Source organism: Syngnathoides biaculeatus, chromosome 4, assembly GCF_019802595.1.
Source record: "Syngnathoides biaculeatus isolate LvHL_M chromosome 4, ASM1980259v1, whole genome shotgun sequence".
Lineage (NCBI taxonomy): Eukaryota > Metazoa > Chordata > Actinopteri > Syngnathiformes > Syngnathidae > Syngnathoides > Syngnathoides biaculeatus.
Genome location: NC_084643.1, coordinates 30,829,312 through 30,855,224, shown reverse-complemented (window position 1 = coordinate 30,855,224; position 25,913 = coordinate 30,829,312). Strand labels below are relative to the sequence as shown.

The window sequence follows — 25,913 nt, the reverse complement described above, 5'->3', positions numbered from 1 at the left end:
TCCTGTTGTCTCTTCAGTGCCACCGTCTCTAATCCGTACATCATGGCCGGCCTCACCACTGTTTTGTAAACTTTGCCCTTCATCCTAGCAGACACTCTTCTGTCACATAACACACCAGACACCTTTCGCCAGCTGTTCCAACCTGCTTGGACCCGTTTCTTCACTTCCTGACCACACTCTCCATTGCTATGTATTGTTGACCCCAAGTATTTGAAGTAGTCTACCCTCGCTATCTCTTCTCCCTGTAGCCTCACTCTTCCCCCTCTACTTTTCTCATTCACGCACATATATTCTGTTTTACTTCGGCTAATCTTCATTCCTCTCCTTTCCAGTGCATGTCTCCATCTTTCCAATTGTTCCTCTGCGTGCTCCCTGCTTTCACTGCATATGACAATATCATCTGCGAACATCATGGTCCAAGGGGATTCCAGTCTAACCTCATCTGTCAGCCTATCCATTACCACTGCAAACAGGAAGGGGCTCAGAGCTGATCCCTGATGCAGTCCCACCTCCACCTTAAATTCCTCTGTCACACCTAAGGCACACCTCACCATTGTTCTGCTGCCATCATACATGTCCTGTACTATTTTAACATACTTCTCTGCCACACCAGACTTACGCATGCAGTACCACAGTTCCTCTCTTGGTACTCTGTCATAGGCTTTCTCTAGATCCACAAAGACACAATGTAGCTCCTTCTGACCTTCTCTGTACTTTTCCACGAGCATCCTCAAGGCAAATAATGCATCTGTGGTACTCTTTCTAGGCATGAAACCATACTGTTGCTCGCAGATACTTCTGTCCTGAGTCTAGCCTCCACTACTCTTTCCCATAACTTCATTGTGTGGCTCATCAACTTTATTCCTCTATAGTTCCCACAGCTCTGAACATCCCCTTTGTTCTTAAAAATGGGAACTAGAACACTTTTCCTCCATTCTTCAGGCATCTTTTCACCCGCTAGTATTCTGTTGAATAAGTTGGTCAAAAACTCCACAGCCATCTCTCCAAATTGCTTCCATACCTCTACCGGTATGTCATCAGGACCAACTGCCTTTCCATTTTTCATCCTTTGTAGTGCCTTTCTGACTTCCCCCTTAGTAATCATTTCCACTTCCTGGTCCTTCACTCTTGCCTCTTCAACTCTTCCTTCTCTCTCATTTTCTTCATTCATCAACTTCTCAAAGTATTCTTTCCATCTATTTAGTACACTACCGGCACCAGTCAACACATTTCCATCTCTATCCTTAATCACCCTTACCTGCTGCACATCCTTCCCATCTCTATCCCTCTGTCTGGCCAACCTGTAGAGATCCTTTTCTCCTTCTTTCGTGTCCAACCTGGTGTACATGTCTTCATATGCCTCTTGTTTAGCCTTTGCCACCTCTACCTTTGCCCTACGTCGCATCTCGATGTACTCCTTTCGCCTCTCCTCAGTCCTCTCAGTATCCCACTTCTTCTTCGCTAATCTCTTTCCTTGTATGACTCCCTGTATTTTGGGGTTCCACCACCAAGTCTCCTTCTCCCCTTTCCTACCAGATGACACACCAAGTACTCTCCTGCCTGTCTCTCTGATCACCTTGGCTGTCGTCGTCCAGTCTTCCGGGAGCTTCGGTTGTCCATCGAGAGCCTGTCTCACCTCTTTCCGGAAGGCCGCACAACATTCTTCCTTTCTCAGCTTCCACCACATGGTTCTCTGCTCTACCTTTGTCTTCTTAATCTTCCTACCCACCACCAGAATCATCCTACATACTACCATCCTATGCTGTCGAGCTACACTCTCCCCTACCACTACTTTACAGTCAGTAACCTCCTTCAGATTACATCGTCTGCACAAAATATAATCTACCTGCGTGGTTCTACCGCCGCTCTTGTAGGTCACTATATGTTCCTCCCTCTTCTGGAAATAAGTGTTCACTACAGCCATCTCCATCCTTTTTGCAAAGTCCACCACCATCTGCCCTTCAAAGTTCCTTTCCTGGATGCCGTACTTACCCATCACTTCTTCATCGCCCCTGTTTCCTTTACCAATATGTCCATTACAATCTGCACCAATCACAACTCTCTCCCTGTCTGGGATGCTCAGAACTACCTCATCTAGTTCCTTCCAGAATTTCTCTTTCAACTCTAGGTCACATCCTACCTGTGGTGCATAGCCGCTAACCACATTATACATAACACCCTCAATTTCAAATTTTAGTCTCATCACTCGATCTGATACTCTTTTTACCTCCAAGACATTCTTAGCCAGCTCTTCCTTTAAAATAACCCCTACTCCATTTCTCTTCCCATCTACTCCGTGGTAGAATAATTTAAACCCTGCTCCCAAACTTCTAGCCTTACTACCTTTCCACCTGCTCTCTTGGATGCACAGAATATCAACCTTTCTCCTAATCATCATGTCAACCAACTCCTGTGCTTTTCCTGTCATAGTCCCAACATTCAAAGTCCCTACACTCAGTTGTAGGCTCTGTGCATTCCTCTTTTTCTTCTGACGCTGGATCCGGTTTCCTCCTCTTCTTTGTCTTCGGACTAAATCATATTGAATAAAATGACAGAAGGGAATAATGTATATGGCTAGTGATGAAAAAAAAAAAAAAGGTCAAATATGTTCTGGGTCCATTCCAAATCATCAGTCGAAATCATTAATTAAGTGAGTGCAGAGAACTCGCTATATTACATTGCCTGGGTTCCTTTGATTTAAATTGACCTCCATGTCAGTTCCCCCTCAATTGTTGTGTGTGTTTGGGTGTGTGCGTGCGTGTGTGAGCGTGTGTGTCAACAGCAACACTCCAGCATCGGTCAAGGGACATCTTTGCATAATAGCTCTTTCTTGCAATGTAAGTTGCATAACTACAAACCCCAAATTACAAATATATTTAGTTGCTTGTATGACATTGTAGCCCTTTCCAAATATGGTGTTTTGCAAATAAAGTGGACATTAATTTCCATTTCGAATATATATCTTATATACTGTATGGCTCACTATTCCAGGTATACTGTATCAGTTTGGGCTATGGCCTTTGGGTTAGTTATGCTTCAGCTGTGTAAATTCTGCCTAGTAACACGTGTTAATGGCAAGACTAGGAAAAGAATCCAGTGCTGCTACATGATAACTACATTCTGGTTGAATGGAGAAGTTTTAGAATGAATCCTAAAGCGTTTGTGTTGTCTATGGGGTTGACAATAACAACACTTGTCATTGGTCACATCTTCTGTGCTGATACTTCTGATTTGAGATTGCATCCATCAGCACGTACCTAACTTTACAAATGTGCAGTGCATGGTGTGTGGGTGTCATAAAGGTTGTTAAAGGCCATCTACATGAATATCTTTCATTTGCACACGGGATCTTACTATGAAGCAACACTGCGATAACCACAGCCGTGCACATTTTCACATTTACACATAAGAAATATTGTATTGCTTGGATTTTTTCAATTATATATATATATATATATATATAGTTATATTTATATTTTTCAATTATTCAGCAGTGTCAAAGACCGCGTTTGTGTTTGGCCTCTTTAGTGTACTGCTATTCAGTGTTGTGAATATTTCAAATTTGCAAACCTAATGAAGCAGTGCCTTGATATACATTCTGCCTAATATGCCGATTTCATTCTGTGACTGCACTCGAAATTGAAAGCACTTGCATCTTAAATAAAATTTCCCCATTGAAATGAACAGAAATGTCACTAATCCATTGTAACTCCCCTTCCCCCCCAAAAAAATACCAATTTTGTAATGTGAATTTTTATAAGGAATAAAAGTACCCAATACTATTTCACTTTATAAAACCATGAGAGCACAACAACACAACAACAAGAGCACAACAATTAAACAGAACCTAGATAATTAAAGAGTTTGTGCATAATGATAAATTCATTTTTGCCCTTTCTGCTGTGCTTGACTTGGACACTGTGCAGCAGTTTAAGACAGTCACAAGGAAGAAGCATTTCACTCAACTACTGTAAAGGCCAATTCATACTTTCTGCATGACTTGAAATGTGGTTCCTTTCATATCACATTTTTGGGTTCAAGTCACGATGTGTTGCACACAGACAGGTCCACCGCCCTTCTGCATGCAGACATATGAATAATCCAGACTCAGTAATCTGCAATAATATTAATTTCACATATTATAAATAGTATAAGTACATGAGTCTTTTTACTAACTGTCTAAATTGTTCCAGCTTCGTTTGTGTGCAAATACCATTTACTTTAAGTATTACAATTGGGTCAAATTAATCCTTTCCACGAGCACTCAAAAAATATTTCTTGGGTAACGGCCAAACTGCTGCTTGTTGTGATGTGAGCTCAGTTGAGTTGACTGCCGCTCTACTCATATCTGAATTTGCTGTAAGTCAAAGCAAAAACTCAGCTGAACTTTCACAAAGATCGAAGTCGCGTCACTATTATCTGAAAACACCACAATACATTCACTGAATGAATAAGCGCCAACATTCATCCATTTTGTTTTAAATAAGAACATTTAATGTAGGGGTTCTTCAAGTTAATTTTATCGTCTTCCGAGTTCCCCTTTCCAAAACGGACCTGCCAAAGTCCCCCGGCAACCAAAAATACTAAAGCAGCATTTGCCCTCTGCCACCACCTGACACATTCCAGGGAATAACTTCTTCATGACAAGTTAAAGTTGAAGATCACTTACGATGATGACATGTTTTTTCTTGTGAAATCCATTTGGAGAGCATGCCCGGGAGACAGCTGTAGGAAGTTTAGCGTTTCATTGGCTGCCCAGCCCTGTGGCATCGTTCTGGAATGCGAGACGTTCTAAAACCTTGGGAAGTCATCTATCAGAGGACAGCAGTCACATGAAGACCTTACTGTAAAGGGGTCAAATACACAGCTTCCTCTTGGGTACGATAAGAGCTGAGAAGTTTTAGATAGATACAACAAAATACAATCTTAAAAATGTTCTTGTAACAACGTGAAGACTTTCCCTTCACCCCAACTGAATGTTAACAACCTGTCATGCATTAACACACATATAAAAAGATCCACCATTCATGAGTCATTGGCAGGTCTTCCATTTTTAACACATGGCAAGCACTCCTTGAATGAACTTTCATCTTAATGGTTGGCTGCCATTTAAGTTGCACTTTTGTCAATGATGGTCACCAGCAGTAATAGAAAGACCATTACGTGACCATTTACCTGACAAGAGGTCACATTACGGAGGACCCTTGGACACAATCAGTTCCAGGAGGCAGTTTAATATTTAGAGTCATGTCCTGTAATAATTTCAAATACTGTACTGTATATTTTACATGAAGGAATAACATTAATTTTAGGATCAAACTGTTCCCATCATTGAACTGTTAATTCACTTATGTAACGTTTTTAAAATGTAATTGTAACTTTAGTGCAATTAGAAAAAAATGTAACAACAAAAACATGATTGACCAATCATATCAAACCAGCTGACCAGAAAAAAAACTGGAGAGATAACAACAGAGATAAGGTAGAATCCGATTCATAAATAATAACAATTAACAAATGTTTCTACATCTGTAACGGAAGTTACAACTTGCTTTCTTTGGCATTTTCAATTGTAGCACAAGTGTAAAACCTAACCTGTATAAAAACACTCACCTTAAATTCTGTGGTATGTGTGGTACTGCTGTGATGTGCATTATAGCATCTTTCTCATTTCTTCATGTACTTTTGGTATATTTTCTTTTATTCTTATTCTTCTTCTCTTAATGGACTCAATTAAAAAAAGAGAGAGAGGTAATGTTGTTAATATTTGTTAAACTTGCTACACTGAGGTCTTTGGGTGCAAATCATTCGCCAATTTAGAGGTATGTTTCTCCCCCAAACTGGGTAAGATTCCAAATTGTGCAATGTCTACAGCATTTATGTTGGTAGATGGCTTGTCAGCTTGATTATGAGATGGCATCATCTACCAAGATGACGTCATGAGGCATTGCAGAGATAAAAATGGAGCATCCACCTGTTCATGTAAAATATCTATCAGCTACTTCACACGAGCTCCTGTGCATGATCAACAGCTTGCCTTGTCGTCCATGTGTGGTTTATATTTACAGTATAATGCTTCTTTAGAAAAGATCAAGTTATGTTTTAGGATGTAGGAAACAAATGATGTTTGACTAAGTGGAGGACAACAAATATGTTGTTTTATTGTTTCCAATTTTCTGCATCAGTGAGGGGTGAGAAACAAATTTACCTGACGTGAAGAAGCTTTTTTTTTTTTTTTTTTTTTTTTTTTGGTCACCCTCGTCGGCTTCAATAAACCCCTTGACCTCATAAAAATTAGGCCTTTCACAACTGAATGCCTCCGGGCGGGAGCGTAAAAGCTGCCAAGTTCATAAAGTGACCATATGAAAGCTGCCAGCCAAAGTGTTTTGGTGTTGATTCTGGGAGGGCAAACTTGGATCATCTTAACGGGCCACCGGGGAAATCTTGACCACTTCTAGCTGGATAATCAGAAGGGATCTATCTTCGCTTCTCCTGGTGCATTTGGGTCAGTTTTACTTGGGGTTTATTTGATTACTTTGCTCACATTGGTTGCTTCTGGAGCATGTTGAGGATAAAGCCCATCTATTTGAATAAGATAACCCGGAACATAAGTCATTTTATTTTCATTTTTGGACAGATTTGGGTATCCACACTTTTAGCCCCAGACTAAATTAACAGCTGAGAAAATGCTTTAAGCGAAAATGATGAAGCAATCTTGAAAATGAGTCAGTAAAATAGATCGGTGATCTAAGGTCATTTTGCACAATTTAGAAAAAATATGATAAGCTTCTTTTTTTTAACGCCTTCAGTGTGACTCAGTTGTCAGTGCTGTCATTCATCTATGATTGACGGTGAGATCTAACTCGAAGAACTAGGGAGTCTGAGGAAGAATTGGGTTTGACTACATTTATTTTACATCACAGATCTCTAATGCATCCCCTCAATGTAAAATGTGTGAGTGAGCTTTAAATTTTCCCAACTTGTCCCCTCCACCAGAGACAATATGTACACTGTAATATGTGCATGCATGTTTTTTTTTCAAGTTTGCATAGTTATTGTGTGATTGCAGCATGGTCCACTGAAGAACCCTTTACATTTCGGTATACTGTAATTTTTTTGTAATTATTCAAATGACAATATTCAGTATTATGCAAGAGGTGGGTATCTACAGATGATATAATTCATCTGGCGGGCAGGCGTCAATGCCACGTGTCACCATTTTTGCAGCTTAGTCATGAAAAGTGTTGCTGCAAAGATTCATTTCATCTGTGGGGCTGCATGTGATTGGTTTATATATCTAAATCTGCAGTACATGATCTGATGATCGGTATCAGAGAACTTGGGAAGAAAAAAAAACAATTTGGAAAGAACAAATATGCAAAAAAAAGCAGAGGCTCCATGATGGGATCATTTCCATTTTGCTTCCATCACATTAACAAAGACGCTATTGACTAGTTCATGTTTGTGAACAATACACGCTAGAGTAATTCCGGATGACAGAAAAATAAGTGACTCTTGCTGATATGAATGGAAATATTGACAAAAACATGTGCCTGGGATTTTACTGCCAGAAAAAAAACCCATAAAGTTTAGTTCTGTAAAAATTTTCCTTGAAAAAAATCTAAATAAATTTGTGGGCGAGAAGGAGTGGATGTCATAAATATTGTACAGAGACGATTACAAGACTGCCTCATGGCAGGGTCGCCACTTAAAATGGGACAGACAGGGAATCAAACCATCATTTGATTAGTGTAAGGCATTTTCTCACAGGTATCAATATAATGTGTGGTTGAGTTGTTTTTGAGGAACTTAATGAAGGCTACTGGCTAACGTCAGCTTTACAGCACGCTATACAGTTCATTCTTAAAAAAAAAAAAAAAAAACATTTCCATGGTATCATGACGCCTCAGGGAAAACTTCTATAGGGAACACCTGCATATTCATATGAAACTTTTTTACAAACGACAAAAACAAGACCTTCAAAGGGTATGTGCCCCACTCCAGCATCAAAGTAACAACTGATGCAGTCTCATCTTAAAGTGGGAGCATGTCAACAATTTCACTAATGTGACAGATGACAAATAAAATCTTTAAGAGGAGTCTTGGGTTTCAAGCTCCAGTGATGGGGGGTGAATCACTAGAAAGGGTTACATCACCAAGAGGGTGGGCAATGTTTCGGAGGAAGGGTGAGATTTCTCCTTGAAGTGACCGAGGGTGTTTACAGTACCAAAGTGTTGGAGCTGGTCGTTTAATGGCAGACTACACGTGGCCTTGGTGAAGGTAGAAACGCTGAGGTGCATATTAAGAAGATAAAACATGGGAGTGTACAATGAACAAGGGTAAGGGGCTCTACTGTGTTTGTGATCAATTGCTTTCACTGTATATCGATAGAATAGAAAATTAATACGAACTTTGAGGTCACTGCATTTCTACAGCCAGATCATTATTGTTGTCTGATGAAAAGCATGTGCTTTAGAGCAAAGTCATTTTCTGATTTGAAACACGATATACATATGAAATCGGAAATTATTTTTTTTTCAGATAAAAATTTAAAAAGTTTAACTGATTGGCAGTTATCGCTTCCTTAGTACTGAGAAAGAAATTTCATTTTTAATCATCTAGAATTATTTAGAGCTTTTAAAAAATTATGTCCTAAAGCCAAGTCTCTATGCCATGAATTGTTCCTTTATAATCATGTTCTGTTATTTTGTTGTATATAACTGCACTCCATTCTCCTGATTGTAAGTTTATAATGAACTTTGCCCCTTAAAATGGTAACCAAAACCTGTTTAACTGAAAACTAGAATAATAAGTTAAGAAAACATAAAGGAGAGAGAGAGAGAGGGAGAGAGACAGACAGACAGACTGGCAGGCAGACAGACAGACATTCTATTTTTCTTCTAAACAGACGTACCTGATGCAAATTAAAAAAGTTTTAAAACACAAAACTATGTGCAAATGTGCAAATGCTTTAGTTCAAAAAAAAAAGGGGAAAAAACTGAATTATCTTAATCCAAATGTTTACCTTTCTTATGTTACTCTGTCCCACTCAACCTGTGATTCTTGGCACCTTTCTGGAAAGTACGTCATTTATGACATCATTGTAGGAAATTGGATTGCCAACATTGGTCTCAATGTCACAAATGTTACAGTATATGTAAATAAATAATTATCATTTGCTCTTAGGGTCTACTAGTGTTCACAGGGCCTTTAACTGTGTAGTTCAGTGATGCCTTAGGCTGGCTCTGTGCTCAGCGACCATAACTGAGCATGATTATTATTACTCGTTTATTTTATTACTATCCCTAATTGCATTTTTCTTCTTTTCCTTTCGGCTTGTCCTGTAGGGGTTGCCACAGCGTGTCATCTTTTTCCATTTAGGCCTATCTCGTGCATATTCTTCTCTAAAACCCACTGTCCTCATGTCCTCCCTCACAACATCCATCGACCTTTTCTTTGGTTTTCACGCCCTTTTGGTCTTTTTCTTACATAAGTATGATATATGAAATGTCCAGCACCTCCATATGAGTGCTTTATGTATGTACTGAATATCTTTACTTTTGTATTTCCAGGGAATCCATTGAGGAGCCACAGCCTCAGCACATGGTAGTCAAGGATGGCAAAGGCGGCTCCGGCCCCCACCGCCGCATGTCGACGTCCGACTGCAGTAGCACCCGCCAAAGCAAGCTTCCCCCCAAAGATGTTATCACTGACATGATGTTTATGGGTCAGTGCCTGCTCACGTAGTGGAAGCGCTTATGTAAGATAATATTGAATCCAAACAGCCGGAGACATATAGGAGAACATTCAGTAGGTGTTAATGTCGCCATGATGGCGCCACCTGTTTAGTCTCCATTGAGGGAGACATTCTACTTCCATTCTGTGAGGGACTCTGGCGACACATTGTGCCAGACTACTCCCTCAAAGACATTAATAAAAACAAAGCGATAGCTTGTTGCAGGGAACAAAGATTTTTTTACCCTGATAGCAGAGCTCCATCAAGAAAAATGTTTGCTTCTCCCTTTTTCCGTTCTGTAGTAATTAGCAATTAATTAAAAGTAATTACCACAATGATTTATTTTTACAAAATTGTTGTATCCTGCACTACTGCCATCTATTATCCATTTTAATGGACATTAAAATTGGTCTCAGGCCTAAAGCTATCGTGACAAGTGACATCAGCCCCCTCTGCTGCATCAAAGCCTCCGCCGCAAAAAAAAAAAAAAAGATGTTAAACTACGTCTGTGGGATAATGTGATCAAGTTTTAAAAGATGTAAAACTACACCTTTGGTATTAAATGGGTAACATCACATAATATAAATGAAGCCTAAATTCAAAATATATAAATAAAATTAGCATTTGGATGATACCTTTTAGAGAGCTTCTTGCACGAAGATAGCTTGGATAGGCTGCAGCATGCCCTCAACTCTAGTGAGGATAAGGGGTATGGAAAAAAGATGAATGATTGAAGTCAATCGGTCTAATGTGCAACAGTACATTGAATTTCACTTCTAATTACTATCTGTATGTGTTTATAATCAGTTTGTTGCTCATTCACACCAGTTTGTTTTGCGACATTAAATATTCATATATTTGGTAGGTTAGAAGAGGACGGTGTATCTTTAATGACAAATGTAAAAGGACATTTGCGGTTTCCTTTTCACAGTGGGGGGATGGACTAAGGATGATCCCTCCTGTCTGGTTGAGAAATTCTGCCCCGAGTATAATGAATGGAAGACTGCAGCTCACATGGTCAAGCAGCGGGGCAAAGTGGCTGTGGGCACCCTGGACGACAGGATGTACACAGTGGGTGGGGAAGACGACATCCGATGTTGCAGTAATGTGGAGAGGTGAGCTCATGTGTGGTTGGCGCATTCCTCTTTGTATATACAGTGATGAAAATAAGTATTTGAACACCCCGCTATATTGCAAGTTCTCCCACTTAGAAATGATGGAGGGGTCTGAAATTTTCATCGTAGGTGCATGTCCACTGTGAGACAGATAATCTAAAAAGATCCAAAAATCACAATGTATGATTTTTTTAAAATGATTTATATGTGTGATACAGCTGCAAATAAGTATTTGAACACCTGAGAAAACCAATGTTAATATTTGGTACAGTAGCCTTTGTTTGCAATTACAGAGGTCAAATGTTTCCTGTAGTTGTTCACCAGGTTTGCACACACTGCAGGAGGGATTTTGGCCAACTCCTCCACACAGATTTTCTCTAGATCAGACAGGTATCTGGCCTGTCGCTAAGAAACACAGAGTTTCAGTGCCCTCCAAAGATTTTCTATTGGGTTTAGGTCTGGACACTGGCTAGGCCACGCCAGAACCTTGATATGCTTCTTACGGAGCCACTCCTTAGTTTTCCTGGCTGTGTGTGTCGGGTTGAAAGACCAAGCCACAACCCATCTTCAATGCTCTGACTGAGGGAAAGAGGTTGTTCCCCAAAATCTCACAATACATGGCCGCAGTCCTGTCCCATCTGCAGAAAAACACCCCCAAAGCATGATGCTACCACCCTCATGCTTCACAGTAGGGATGATATTTTTGGGATGGAACTCATCATTCGTCTTCCTCCAAACACGGTTAGTGGAATTATGACCAAAAGGTTCCATTTTAGATCTCATCTGACCGAAAAACATTCTCCCATGACTCCTCTTTATCATCGAAATGGTCATCTGCAAACTTAAGATGGGCCTTGACATGCGCTGGTTTAAGCAGGGGAACCTTCCCTGCCATGCACGATTACAAACCATGACGTCTTAGTGTATTACCAACAGTCACCTTGGAAACGGTGGTCCCAGGTCACCAAGCTGCCTGGCAATTTCTCCGTAGCCCTTTCCAGCCATATGGAGTTGTACAATTTCGTCTCTGGTTTCTTTGGACAGCTCTTTGGTCTTGGCATCTGATTCAGGATAATACATGGAGCGGAGGTGGACTTTTTAAGGCAGACTAACAGGGCTTTGAGCGTCAGAATTTTAGCTTATAGACAGGTGTTCACATACTTATTTGCAGCTGTATCACACAAATAAATCGTTAAATATCATACATTGTGATGTCTGGATTTTTCTTTTTAGATTATTTCTCTCACGGTGGACATGCACCTACGATGAAAATTTCAGACCCCTCCATGATTTCAAAGTGGGAGAACTTGCAATATAGCAGGGTGTTCAAATACTTACTTTCTTCACTGTAACCACGGATATATTTCAACTTCAGGTAGAGTTAATGGTCAATTAAGATTAATTAATTCCAGCCATTCAAGCTATCACCTTCATGTTTTCAGAAATGATAAGACACAATACCAACATTTAATGGGCAATTGCTGCATTAGGAATTGTATTCAAGACATTATTATTATTATTAAAAATCCACTGTCAATTTCACACCACCACCAGAATTGATTAATCATTCATTGTTCTTATCCCAAATATAGAAATGTAATGTTTGAGTTTACAGTTGGTCTAATCCCCATAGTCTAATTCCCCAGGGAAAAATGCAAAAATTCCCCAAAATAATGTAACCTACAATTGCACTGAAGGACATTTTGCAACTATTCACCTCCTTCAAATGGCGGACTTTTGTATTAAGATTTATGCATCATTCACTTTTATTGAATTATATCTTCTATTACATCTCAATACCTTCATCTGAATCAGCATCATTTTTCCCATTTCTCTCTCACAGATGAGTGATAGGTTAAGCAGTCTGCATAATACTACAGTTAGAGTTCATGCATTATTTATTGAGAATTAATGGGAAATTTTGGAAAAAAAAACAATATTTCCCAGTAGTTTTTGTGTAATCTTGATAATTTTATACAAAAACGAACAAAATGTGATGAAAACGCCTACATTATGAGAACAACATTCTTATGCCTGTCTCTAGTTTGAGCTGAGCCTAGGCAGATGAATCAAAAGACAAATTTTATAGGATAGAATATACTGCATCTATAATGTGACATTCAAGTATGCATATGTTTCAAGCAATCATCATCATCATCAATTCCATCCATCCTGCCATACTCTCCCTATATCGCTCTCTCTTCACCCAGCATCGAGTCCAGTCAAAATAGTCTGATTGTTGAGTTCAGTGGTTACTATTATCAGGCTCTTGTCTGATGAATCAATTCATCTCTGAGCTGTTTGGGAGAGAACAAATATGGGTGTGTCGTGACTCATAAGTGTGTTGCCTCGTACTGGAAATGCCCGTCTATTCCAGACGTACGTTGCTGGACAAGTCACTGAACAGCAGAGGTCAGCATTAAGGCAAATTTTATTTGTGGCCTTGCAGACAACATGAGCCATTTGGGACATTTGACAAGGACACGTACACACACTTACACTATATGCTTGGCTCCCACACTAGATTGAAGCAGTGGATACCCTCCACTTCCCACAGAGAAGCAACTTCTTGACAAAACGAGCCTTAATGACGAGCCAGAGCAAGGAAACATCCACTCCAGCTTGGGATCGTCACAGTTCCCTGAGTGTAGGCAATCCCCAAAGGCTGGTTAGAGTGCTGTTGTGGGATTTTTAAAGCCTTGTATTTTGTCCCTCTCACAACCCAAAACACCAGTTGAGTAGAAGTGTAATGAAGAAGAAGGTCAAGTGTGAAATATCTTCTGGAGTCTATCAGCTCAGCTATCGTGGGACGAAGGGCAGACATCTTGCCAGTGCGTCACACGGTGATAGTAAATTAAGTGCGTCGGAATCGATTGCATGTCAATTACACAAAATTTGCACAATGACCCTCCTTAGAACTCCATTGTTGTTGTTTTTCCTGTCCTGTTCAAGCGAATTAATACAGCCCAGTGTGGTTTTCTGTAGTTTCCCAAAACCACAGAATTCAAGGCCAAGTAGAGCTGGGTCAAGTCTATGGAACAGCAAAAACGGCAAGTGGCTCTTCTACACTACCAATAGCTCAATTGCATAATCTCCATCTAAAATTGTCAGCCATGGAAGTGGGGCTCAGCAGAGGAAAGTAGTGTCTCCCAGATTCTTATTTTATACTGTATTTAATAACTGGTAGTCTTTTAGTTGCAAAGTTATAGTGTATGATTACCGATAAATGTCTTTTCATCTGCATTATGCCGTTTTGGGACTCACTGCCATAATGTCTATTTGACTTCCTCACCACAGCACTATCGCTCTTTGTTTCAGATTTAAACAGTCAAGTGAGCATGACAGTCAATTCTCTCATTGGACACGAATGATTCTACAATAAATATTCTGCCTGGCAACACGTTTATGCACAAATAAGAGATCCGACAAGAAAAAAAATGGCCTAAATAATAATGTCTATCATCAGTTGTGACGTCTACAATGAATTCCGCATGCGTTGTTAGGAATGGAGTACTTTGTTTTGCCTTCATTCGCACACTCTGACACCCCGGACCCCCCACTCTGGCAGATACGACCCAGACACAGACAGCTGGAGTGGGGATGTAGCACCCTTGAGCAGCCCCCGAAGTGGAGTGTGCGTGGTGACCATGGATGGATACTTGTACGCTATTGGAGGACACGATGGTATTGCAGCCATAAATACTGTGGAGAGGTATTGCGGCAGTCTTTCTATACTAAAGCACAATGCATTATTAAACATTGGGGTAAATGATATTGAAACACCGTCTTGTATACTTTGTGGCTGGAGCTGTCGTCAGAATGTTTTTTTTTTGTGCCGTTTCTTAAAAGCATCTTATATAACAGAGTTGAAGACACCAAATCCCATATGCTGATGACTAACAAAGTAGGTGTTAAATAGGTGTTGTTATTCTTTGTCTGTTTTTCTGCAGGTTCGATCCAAAGATGAACGCATGGAGCAAGCAGGCGCCCATGCTATCAAGACGTGCCGGAGCTGTGGCTGCTGTGTTGGGTGACCACTTGTATGTGATTGGAGGCAACGATGGAGTCCTGGCTCTCAACTCAGGTACCTAGTCATTATGAAGGTTTAATTGATTGAAATGATTAAAATAGAAACCGAGTAAATTCCTGTTCATACTAGAAATTCGGCCACAATATTAAGCAGAAAAAGTGCTTTTCAGGGACTTCGTGGCTCAAACATATTTTGCCAAAGCTTTTCCCAGTTAAACAATGCATCTTTGTAATTTGTCAGTATGCATTTATTAGTGTCTTAAAAGTAGATGGTCTTTCATAAAATTGAAGAGACCCCTGTTGCAAAGAAACAAAAAAAAAACCTAACTGCGTTTTACTCCTACAACTCATTCAAATTCCACTGAGGTTGTCCAATTTAGAACTACCTTTAATGGTTGGGAAAAAATATTATGACTGGCATGATATGAGACATTGGGAGTTCTGCTAAACCTGACGTAAGCATGCATCAAAGGGGATTTTTTTTTAATTATCAAAATAAACTGTTAAAGTGGTTATATGAGACAAAAATTTAAATTTAATAAAGGTTTTATCATTAACAGACGTTTGACCATTGCTATTATTTCCCATGGGAAAATTGCTACAAATTCAAACAGTTTTTGAACATATTCTGTTCAGCCTCACAGTTTCCTCTGTTACTTGTGATTAACAGGTCTGCTTTACAGGCAAGGGGTCTTGGTTTGAAGCTTGGCCTCGGCCTTCCTCTGGAGATTGCATGTTTCCCCTTGCATGGGTACTGTTGGTTCCTCCCACATTCCAAAATTCTGCATGTGAGGTCCACTGAAGACTCTGGACTATCTTTTCATAAAAGGCACAGGATACTGGTGTGTCCTGATTTTGTGAAAGCATATGCCAAAGGCATATTTAAGTTGCCAGAGGTTATCACCAGGTCAATGTGCCCCTCACATTGTCTGTTTCCACACTAGCCACGAGCAGTGTCGTGCTCCAGTCATGCATGGATCGCTGCAATTAAGTATTGTCCTCAGTCGTACAGAGATGTCTCCGTCGATACTTTCAGATGCGCCACATTTAAAATGAATGAGAGGAAGTCTAACACCAGCCCAACACACCCCTGGTGCACAGTAGTGCTGCCTGCCATGCTGGATTTACACCGGAAATGAAAATATGGCCCAATATTGTGAAAGGTTCTTGTAAACCTGCACCGAGCCCAAGTAATCTGGGATAGCCTCAAGCTCACCCACAACACTCATCAGGACAAACACTATAGAAAATGGATGGATCGATAAATATCTACTTCTTCTTCTTCTTCTTCTTTTCCTTTCAGCTTGTCTCGTTAGGGGTCTCCACAGCGTGTCATCTTTTGCCATCTTAGCCTATCTCCTGCATCTTCCTCTCTAACCACAACTGCCCTCATGTCTTCCCTCACCACATCCATAAACCTTCTATTTGGTCTTCCTCTCGCTCTTTTGCCTGGGAGCTCCATCCTCAGCACCCTTCTACCAATATAGTCACTCTCTCGCCTCTGAACATGTCCAAACCATCGAAGTCTGCTCTCTCGAATCTTGTCTCCAAAACATCCAACTTTGGGTGTCCCTCTAATGAGCTCATTTCTAATCCTACCCAACCTGCTCACTCCGAGCGAGAACCTCAACATCGATAAATATCTACATAACTAGTAAATAGTGTTTGCTTTTTTAATTCTGACCAAAACCAACAATTTACTCCATTAGAAGTACAACCAAAACTTGAGGATTTTTTTTATCCTGACTTGTTTTAATCTGAAAATGATGCCACCATTTACACAGATTTGTTGATTCAACAACAAAAGCCAGAAAGTTGAGTTCTGATTTTCATCATCTTGTGCAGTATTTTACGTCTGCTTCCTTAAAGTGCCACCGACATTTTTTCCCCACACGTAACTATGTTATCATATTTGGATTTTTGTATCTCCCGCCATGGAAATCCTGTCGATCCATTCGTTTTGGAGAAGAAGGAGGAAGTGACGTTTTTTTCCAGACGTCCACACTGGTGGGTTTGTGTGTTTATACCAGTTTAATCAGTGGGAAAGTAGCTGTTTTTTCCTACGTGTTAGCCAAAATGCCATCTCGTTGTATTGCTGGATATTGCTCAAACAGTCGGGAGGATGGATTCACTCTTCACACGTTTTCCAAAAGACCTCGTTCATCGTGAAAAATGGATTGCACAGGTGCAAAGGACGAGAGCTTAGTGGGTTCCAAATGACAGGTAGCTGTGTATAGAGCTAGTAAAAAAAATAATAGTTGGGGGGGGGACATAGTAATCCTCTCAGAACATAACAAAAGATCCGTGTCATAATAATGTAATAAAGTACGTAAGTCAAGGGTGCTAAATATGTCGACGGTGGTCAGCGTTGTTCAGTTGACGTCGCGTTGTTCTGCGGAGGTGGATCGGGCGAGAGGTGGTTTGGCCGCGTGTGGGTGGAGAAAGGAGGTATCCCCCCCCCCGGTGTCTGGGCACCCCTGAAGTAGTTACTTTGTTCAGGACCCCCTGAGTATGCTACATACTGTCATACGTACTGTCAGGCAGTCTGTTGTTAGTTAGAAGTGATCTGGATATCATCTAAATATGGCTCGAAACGAAAGGGTAATATTGCCCCGGTCACTTCACTCGATTGTGACGATGTTCTCTTCTTCGAAAAGAGCTTCTGTGTCAGAAGGGCCGTCGGAAAAATCCAAAAATGTCTTTTGTTCGTCTCCGAAAGCAGGTGGCACAGCATCTTCTCAATGGCGATGGTCCCAGTTTGACATTTGTAAATGACGTTGTAGGAAATATGGCTGGCACTGGGATGTCGAGTGAGACTTCCACAACTTTGCGCATAAATGACAACTCTCTTTCCGATTTTTTTTCGTATAGACTTTGAAGTTAATAATATTATACGTACTTTTCATAACAATATCTATTTTAAAATGTATATAGGCATGTTGGTGGTACTTTAGGTTGATTGGAGAGAACCGCACAGTCTCACACACATGGTCTCTCATACACAAATACACGCACACAAACGAAAACAATCTGACCTTACCAAAGATAAACAACAGTCATGTCGTGCTGCCGTCCATTTTGACTATTTCCGTCTGTGAGAAGTACATGCTTGTGAAATTCCCACAACTTATTTTGGTCAAGTTCAAGGTCTGCATTTTTCACTATACTACAACTATTTGGACTCATTTTAAGAGATAAAGCTATATTACAGGTCTTATGGTGACACTTTAGATACAGTAGCTGGGTAATTCTATTGTAGAATGACTGTGTAGCAGCGTACTAAATGGTAAATGGAGCCTTCTGCTACTCGTAAACATCCCACAGTGGAAAAATACAACCCTGAAGACGGCTCCTGGTCGATATGTGCCCACATGTCGACCCCCAGAGAGAACGCAGGGTGCGCAGTGTACCTGGGTCATATCTATGTGGCTGGAGGTAGAGATGACCTCGGTTTGTGTCTGTGCTCAGCGGAGCGCCTCGACCCGGACACCACAAGGTGGACTCCTGTCAAACGCATGAGAAGCAAAAGGGACAACGTGAGTAGATGCATGTGGGAGTTTAGGTCGGGCCCTCTGAATTGGAAGTAACATTTTGCTTAACAGGTGACAATGTAAATGTTTCTATTTCAGGCGTCTCTTGTCGTGTTCAATGGTGCTTTGCTAGCTGTGGGGGGCACTGATGGAGTCTCGGACTTGAAAACAATAGAAGTTTACAATAGTGAAAGCAACACATGGAGGTAAGAGGAGAATCTTATCACTTATAACTTTGCGCATTCATTCCATTCGATGTTCACCAAATGCTGTTGATCAGATGTGTTTTCATTACTTTACACCTTAGGGGAGGGGGAAGGTTATTTCAAAAGGACCTTTGAAGATGCAAGCATTAACAAGGAAATGTTATAAAATAAAACCCAACTGGAAAAGAACCAAGAGTGAGAAGATAGAACTTTTTAATTTGGCATTTTTTTTAATGTTTAAGAAAAGAAAATAATCACGTGAGATATTTTAAATACATTTCAAAGAAATTTAAATTTTAAATATCCATCCATTATCTTAGCCGCTTATCCTCACAAGGGTCACGGCAGTGCTGGAGCCTATCCCAGCTGTCAACGGGCAGGAGGCGGGGTACACCCTGAACTGGTTGCCAGCCAATTGCAGGGCACAAACATCCACTCTCACAATCACACCTAGGGGCAATTTAGAGTGACCAATTAATGTTGCATGTTTTCAGAATGTGGGAGGAAACCAGAGTGCATGGAGAAAACAAACGCAGGCACAGGGAAAACATGCAAACTCCACACAGGTGGTTCAGGGATTCAACCCGGCACCTCAGACCTGTGAGGCCAACGCTTTCCAGCTGATCCAACGTACCGCCAAATTTTAAATATATATTGAAACAAAAACGTGCTCATGATGTCAATTAAAACTGAATTTTTGCTAAGCAGTGAATATAGAGTATGTCTTTAATGAATCAACTACTTGTCCATTCATTTCAGGTACCATAATTCTTAATGTTATGTTTATTGAGTACAGAGGCATGCAGAGTCTCTACATGCCTTAAAATGTTAATTGTGAGTGGTAATGGTAGTTTCTGGCACGTGCATTTTGTGCTGCTGATGCCACAGTGACAGCATTGCAGAGGGGGGTGGAACACACAGCCAAAATATTTAAAAATGGTACTGATATTTTCATCCCTGTATGGAGTCGCCTTCTGTAGAAGAGATAGATGTAAATTGAAGAGCAATAATCGATGAATCTGACTGGGATGAGCAAATACTGTATCATACAAGGTCATGACATACAATTTGGCATAAAGCAAAGCGGTGCCTGGCATTGTTGGAAATAGTGTATACACTTGTACTGTTTGTCAAATGATGACAGATGTCTCAGATAACTCAATCAAATACTTCCACTGTTATGCGGCTAAATGAGATGCTACTTTCAATGACATTTAAAGAAAAATGGACAAAAGACTCACGTCAAGGCAGTGACTTTGTGATTCATCCGAGTTTCCTATATAAGCCTTGAGGCTTGAGGCTGCATCTTGCATCTGAGTGCCTCGCTGTCTCACCGTTTCCTTTCTCTTGTCTGTTTTTAGACACTTTGGAAGTATGAAGAGCAAGCATCCAGGAGGCAGAGTCACCGTGCTTTACAGAGACCCAACAATGTAGTGTTATTACAAGAGCAGGACAGAACTGATAGAGAAAAGATAGCCTAATGGATGCCTGTGCCACGCTTCAGGACGTGCTGTGATAAGCTTCAAGCCCTGGCAACGTAATGACTGAATAATTGAACAGTTTGCTCAAAAATGAGTTGCATTAGTAAACCGCTGGTACAAAACAACACCACGCATTGAATTGAAGTACATTATAGGTTGAAAGGTGACTGTACTGCTATTTTTCGTCATAAATAGATCTTTTAAAGGTAGTCTATGCATGCATACACAATAAGAGGAGTTTAGTAAGTGTCGTGTGCGTTGTGTAAGGTAAAAAAAAAAATGCTTATTGGTGGTGTCTCACAGCCTGTTGAAGGATTATTTATTTTTCCCTCAGTTCAATTATATATATATATATATTTTTTTTTTTTCTTTTTTTTTTTTTGCAATCAAACAAACTCTATGCGAGGGTCTGCAGTCCTGAAACATTAAGTACAATTGCACTTTACTTATGCACTGATTCTTTTGAATACCATTACAGGGAGCCCCTGTAATACTTGTGGTACCTGTACCACACTTTGAGAATCACTGGTCTAAGACTTTACTAGCCTCACTGTTGAAATTTTAGTCAAATAAAGCTGAGGGCATAGTACAGTCATCCCTTGTCATATTGCCGTTCACTTTTTGCCATCTCACTACATCACAGATTTTTTTTTTATATCCACTTTTATATCAAGGATGTTCAACTGTATCATGATTTTTGCTCCAATAATTTTTTCGCACAGACAATGTTATTACAGACTCATGTAACAATAAAAAAACATAAGGAAAGAATGAGTAAAAGACTGAGAAGTTAGAGATAATTTCACACTTGGGAGAAAATATATATATTAAAGTGCTATGTGTCTATTTCAAAGCAGAATTGGCTCACACAACTGCATGTCTACAGTAATGTCAGCATAAGTCATTTCATATTGCCTTAGAAGCTGTTAGAACTAACAGCCATTTGGGCACTTTCAACTGCTTTATTGGTAAATGGAAATGGCACGCCCTTACATACAGTATATACACCGGTAATGCACAAACTTTATTGAGCCGAGGTGCATATTGTACATATTTTAGCCAGTTAACAATCAACTCTAAAATCGTATTCTTTGTCTTCGTCATTCAACAGATGGAGCCTCTTACAGATATACCAGTGTAGAATGTGAAGATGGCGACTAGGGATCGCAACCGGTTACAAATAATCGGTTATAACCGGTTTTGTTTTTTTTTAAAACCGAAACCGTAATCGGACTTTCGAAATTGGTTAAAATTTCCAATCATTTCTTCCGGTTCCGGTACTCCACATTGTGCTATTTTTTTCAACATCATTTCCACTTTTTTCAAGTTTCGCTGTTAGAGTAAAGTTGGGACTCAAAAGAACATTCAGTTAAATCAAAGAAAGATCAAACATGGCATCGAGGAAACGCTTGGTAAACTTTCATGCCCATTCTGAAAGTCCGAAAGAAGAATGTTAACATTAAAACATTTTTACAAAAAAAATAACGAAAATTTAACTTACACGAGTGCGTTGTTGAAAGCCACATTCAACAAGCTTGTTTGTCAATATTGTATACAAACTACCTCAGTACCGCGGAGTAAATTAACGATCGATGGTGTTGTGCCGGAGAAAAGGAGTCGGAGGTGGAGTGTCGGACACAGGAACAAAACTTGTTTTATTGGCAGACATCAAAACACTACTCGCATAACGGGGGGAACTCTGTGAACTCGTCACTCCGGAAGAGCAACAACAAAAACAGTCCGTGCGGAACCCCGCACCCCAACTCGAGGTCCCGCGGGTGAATTATCTAAACACCACAATGGTACCGGTTTTAAAACCAGTTAATCGTTTTTTTGCTACAGCTCTTCGGTTGAAACCGGTTATGAAAGTAAGCGGTTTTTTGCGATCCCTAATGGTGACCCCAAGTGGAGGAAAATTGTACCTGCATCTCGCATGCATACATTGTATTGGTATTATGCATAAAGCGGTCACTAATGGTGTAGTGGTACACTTGCTTGATGTTGGTGCAGGCAGCGTGGGTTCAGTTCCCACTCATTGATGGTGTCTATATGTGCCCTGTGACTGACCAGTTCAGGGTGTAATCTGCCTTTCGCCCGAAGTTACCTGGGATAGGCTCCAGCGCTCTTGCAACCCTTGAGGATAAGTGTCTCCGAAAATGGATGGATGGATATTATGCATAAGGCTCGGAAATATAAACAAATAATAATAAATTAGATCTATATTTGTTACTTTACAGATTTCCGTCTACCAGGGCTGGAATGTAACCCCCAAGATAAACAAGGGATTACTCTACAGTAAAATCGTACAACTATAAATAGTGTGATGGCAGCTTGCCTAACTGGAACTCAGTTCATTGAGCATCAAGGTTTAGGACTTTTACTCTGCCTTGCAATCATCATGAAAGTTCGATGAGTGATCATTTATGCACGAATGGGCGTAAGTGATGAATGAGGGAATTGTGTATTTATATATAAAAGTGGTTAACCTGTTTTTAAAGTTGTATGGTGTTTTCTGATTATATGACCCTGGAAAGATTATTCCTACTCCCTTTATTTCCTATGGGGGGGATGGAGGTTGCCCACTGTCCTGATGCAGTTTGTTTTCCTCCGTACTGGTACAAGACAGGTCATGATAACAAAAATACAGCTTGTGCAGAGATTGGAGTAAAACATGGATGAGAATGAATGTTACAAAAGTGTATTATTATATTATATTGTAACAGAGTATTCCTGCAATCATACTGAATTGTGAGAAAAATGTGTGAAAATAAGTACATAGCTTATACAGATCAAGTTTCAGTTAAATCTGGAAGAAATCAAGCTCCCAGAGTGACATGAGAGAGTGAGTGAGATGCGCCAGCTTCATGGCACACCATAAGTGGCTGTGTGGGCTTTAAAAACGATGACGCTCCGAGCGCTCTTTCCCCTCGAGGATAATGGGCTGAAACGTGGTGAGGCTGGCTGAGCACAAGGAATACGCACACCGAGCCACAAACAGCTTTCCTGGAGATGTTGGCCGTCTAGCACCGCTCCTCCTTGGTGTGTGCAGAATGAACGTTTTCTTTAACTTGAGGGGGTCCATTGTGAGACAGATGATGGAGGACAGACAAGCTCCAGGTATGTAGGAAATGGAAATTTACTTTGGGTGCATTCTGTCTTTGGAAGTTCCCTCGATGGAGTTTGCATGTTTGTCCATTCATCCTTTTTCTTCTGTGCACGTCCTCAGTATGGTCGCTGGTGAGCTGAAGCGTGTCCCATCAGGCTTTGGGCAAGAGGGGGTTCAATTGCAATTGTCGATTGACAATTACTAGAATTCACACTGGTGGATATTTTAAAGTCTTCAGTAAACCTAACTTGTATGTTTTGACCATGTCAAGTAAACCTACGCAAGCATGGGGAGAACATGCACAAAGGAAAGATCACAATTGAAGCCTCAACCTAAAAACCGTGAAGCAGACAAGTTAACCACTCATAAACACTACCTGTTGGTGACGGTATTTTTTTTTTCGATACTTTGCATTGTGCAGGGTAAGAAGGGTAATTGATAACCGCTCGTGGTATTATTGAGTCAACACCAGAAGATGCCTTTGAGACTTTCCCAATTCACCCTAAAAAGTTGGGATTTTCAATTGAATGTCATCTTTATTGTGATAAGCAGATATTATGGAGCACACTGGTCAAGTTCCCAAACTTTTTTGTGTAAAATGGAAGAAGAAAATGTACAGACGAACAGAAAAATATGTCGAGACAAATGCAAAATGTTCAATATGATAATGGAAATAGAATGATATATGATTGCTCAGCTAAGCGGCAAAGGGGTTCCCAGAGTAGCAGACAAAATGAACAGGTTTTGGAGCTAGTTGAGAAATAATCACGTAATACTCACACTCAAACTAGAAGGCCTTTTAAAACCATATTTTCTCGAGGTGTTACCACAAAACAGCATTTTCCAAAAAGGTAATTTTGATTCCATACAAAAACACAAAATTTCAGGTGACCCTATCAATCGCTTTTCAAAATTCTTAGTGCATTGCAGTCATCTTGAATAGCCATTCCAAGCAGGCATTTTGGGGGGAAATCTTGTCATGTTGCTAGCTTGTGGAAAATAAAATCATGTAAAAATGATCTGGTGATTTAATATAATTTAATGATGTTTGTGAGGAATGCCAAAAATATGCATCCAATGAAATAAATGTTACAAAAAAAGAGGGAAACACATTTTAAAAGACAAATGTTTGGGCACTTAAAAAACCCGAGAATCTGCTACATTTTCATGATGACTAAGTGATTCTTATGAAGACCCCGGAATCATCCATTTTACAGTGACATTGATGATGTATTTTTGCACATTTTTTTCCCTACTTTCTTCCGCCTAAATGATGAGAATTTTCATAGGCGGAGTGAAATGACTTGGATTTGTTTTCTTTGCACAATAGCGACACAGAGAGTGTATTTACTGACCGAAATAGCCCTTCAGTGGCAACTTTGGTTCCAGAAAATCAGCTCCCTGCTCGGTCGGTAGATGGCGCGGCGCCGGTAGGTGCCTCCAGGTTGAGGCATGAGCGCCTTCCTCCCTCCACCCCCCTCCTCTTCCTCATGTGGTGTCCTCCAGAGGGAAAGATGCTGATGCTGACAACAACATATTCTCGCCAGCCTGTGTTTAGCTAGTCGACAGCAAGAGGCTTCGCTCGGTGTGGGAGCTTGTTAAGTCGAGTGAACTGAAGAGGCGAAGCGGGGTAATGGAGTTGGTCAACTAGCTAATAAAGTTGTTGCTAAGGGACACGCGAGTCCATCCGCATTGGCGTGAAGGCGGTTTGAGCAGGCGGATTGATATTCAAATTAGCCGTCAGGTGTGCCGTAAATCTTTTCGGAATAGCGCGTCAACCAATCAGAGGTGAAGAAGACGGACTACTTTCTGGGGGGATGCCACAACACACCTTCGAAGCCACCTCGGATGAATGACGGCTACAAGCGGACTGCTAGCTTGACCCAAGACGTGGTGCGTTCACGTCGGGAAAACTGTCGGACCTTCGTCACCTCAGTGCCCGCGTATTCTCGACAAGGTTTATTTAGGGGAAGATGGGACGGCTTTGTCACGGAAAAGGTGGTGGGGCAGACCCAATGTCACGCAAGCAACGCTGGAGAGCAAGTTTACGATGATGGGACCGAGATTAGGGACGGGGACGCACGCAGGTAAATAGAGAAAGATGTGACTTTGTTTCACAGATGTTCTTTAATAGTTTTATTGTCCTCATTGAAGTTGTTCAGTCAATCATGTACTTCCACGTTTATTTATTCAATTTGCTATATTCTTAATTCAGTTGTAAGTATTGTATTATTGTGGGAGTGAGTAATCACAGCAAAAAGTATCTTAATCGGGATTTTTCAAACTTTGACTCAGGGTTCAAGGTAAAAAAAAAAAAAAGTCATGTCAGCACAATCAAATTGGATTGATAAATAGAGAGGGGTGTAAATAAGTGGTGTGCACACACCTAGTCAAACTCACAAATCTTTTGAATGAGAGAATGAAATCACTTTATGAACTCGGCTTTGTAGGCTCTGTCTCGGTGCACAGTGGCTAGGACAATTTTTCAAATTATGCATAAACGTGAAACTAGTCCGTGGTGCAAAAGAGATCAGGGACCACTGCCCCAGAAAACTGCACCAAATCAGATGATTGTGCATTCCCATACTGCAGTGTAAACCTTACAATTAATCCATGAGGTCAGTGGGTAGGGATGAAACCTAGCACCAAACAAATTCTGGTGCTCCTTTGAAAACCAGACCAAAATTATGTGCAGTCATTCATAGTGATA

The 25,913-nt window shown here is 40.5% G+C and overlaps 3 protein-coding genes across 4 annotated transcripts in view; 2 read left to right on the top strand and 1 right to left on the bottom strand.

Annotated features, from left to right (window-relative positions):
• LOC133499869 (glutamate rich 3-like) overlaps nucleotides 1–24,598 on the bottom strand; it is a 35,765-nt gene extending 11,167 nt beyond the window's left edge. For both annotated transcript variants that reach the window (XM_061818271.1, XM_061818272.1), the window contains exons 1-2: nucleotides 24,559–24,598; nucleotides 18,291–18,384 (exon numbers count right to left, since the gene is read on the bottom strand). In XM_061818271.1, coding sequence (XP_061674255.1) covers nucleotides 18,291–18,299 — 9 coding nt within the window. In that variant the 5' untranslated portion in view covers nucleotides 18,300–18,384; nucleotides 24,559–24,598. The remainder of the gene's footprint in view (nucleotides 1–18,290; nucleotides 18,385–24,558) is intronic.
• si:ch73-29c22.1 (kelch-like protein diablo) lies at nucleotides 14,494–20,192 on the top strand. The gene is made up of 5 exons (XM_061818273.1): nucleotides 14,494–14,563; nucleotides 14,802–14,935; nucleotides 18,205–18,416; nucleotides 18,510–18,616; nucleotides 19,978–20,192. The coding sequence occupies exons 1-5, from the start codon at nucleotides 14,499–14,501 to the stop codon at nucleotides 20,048–20,050; spliced, it is 591 nt and encodes a 196-aa protein (XP_061674257.1). The 5' UTR covers nucleotides 14,494–14,498; the 3' UTR covers nucleotides 20,051–20,192.
• Nucleotides 24,599–25,157: 559 nt separating the features above from the next.
• The window catches only part of kcnt1b (potassium sodium-activated channel subfamily T member 1b), a 65,446-nt gene continuing 64,690 nt past the window's right edge, over nucleotides 25,158–25,913 (top strand). The window contains 1 exon segment of the mRNA XM_061818275.1: nucleotides 25,158–25,290. Within this exon segment, the coding sequence (XP_061674259.1) occupies nucleotides 25,254–25,290 (37 nt within the window). The 5' untranslated portion in view covers nucleotides 25,158–25,253.

What these genes read in the sequence shown, in the direction of transcription:
- si:ch73-29c22.1 (XM_061818273.1), top strand. Translation starts at nt 14,499, where the DNA reads ATGGATGGATACTTGTACGCTATTGGAGGACACGATGGTATTGCAGCC. An exon ending in GCCATAAATACTGTGGAGAG is followed by an intron (nt 14,564 to 14,801) that starts GTATTGCGGCAG and finishes GTTTTTCTGCAG; the next exon opens with GTTCGATCCAAAGATGAACG. An exon ending in TGAGAAGCAAAAGGGACAAC is followed by an intron (nt 18,417 to 18,509) that starts GTGAGTAGATGC and finishes TTTCTATTTCAG; the next exon opens with GCGTCTCTTGTCGTGTTCAA.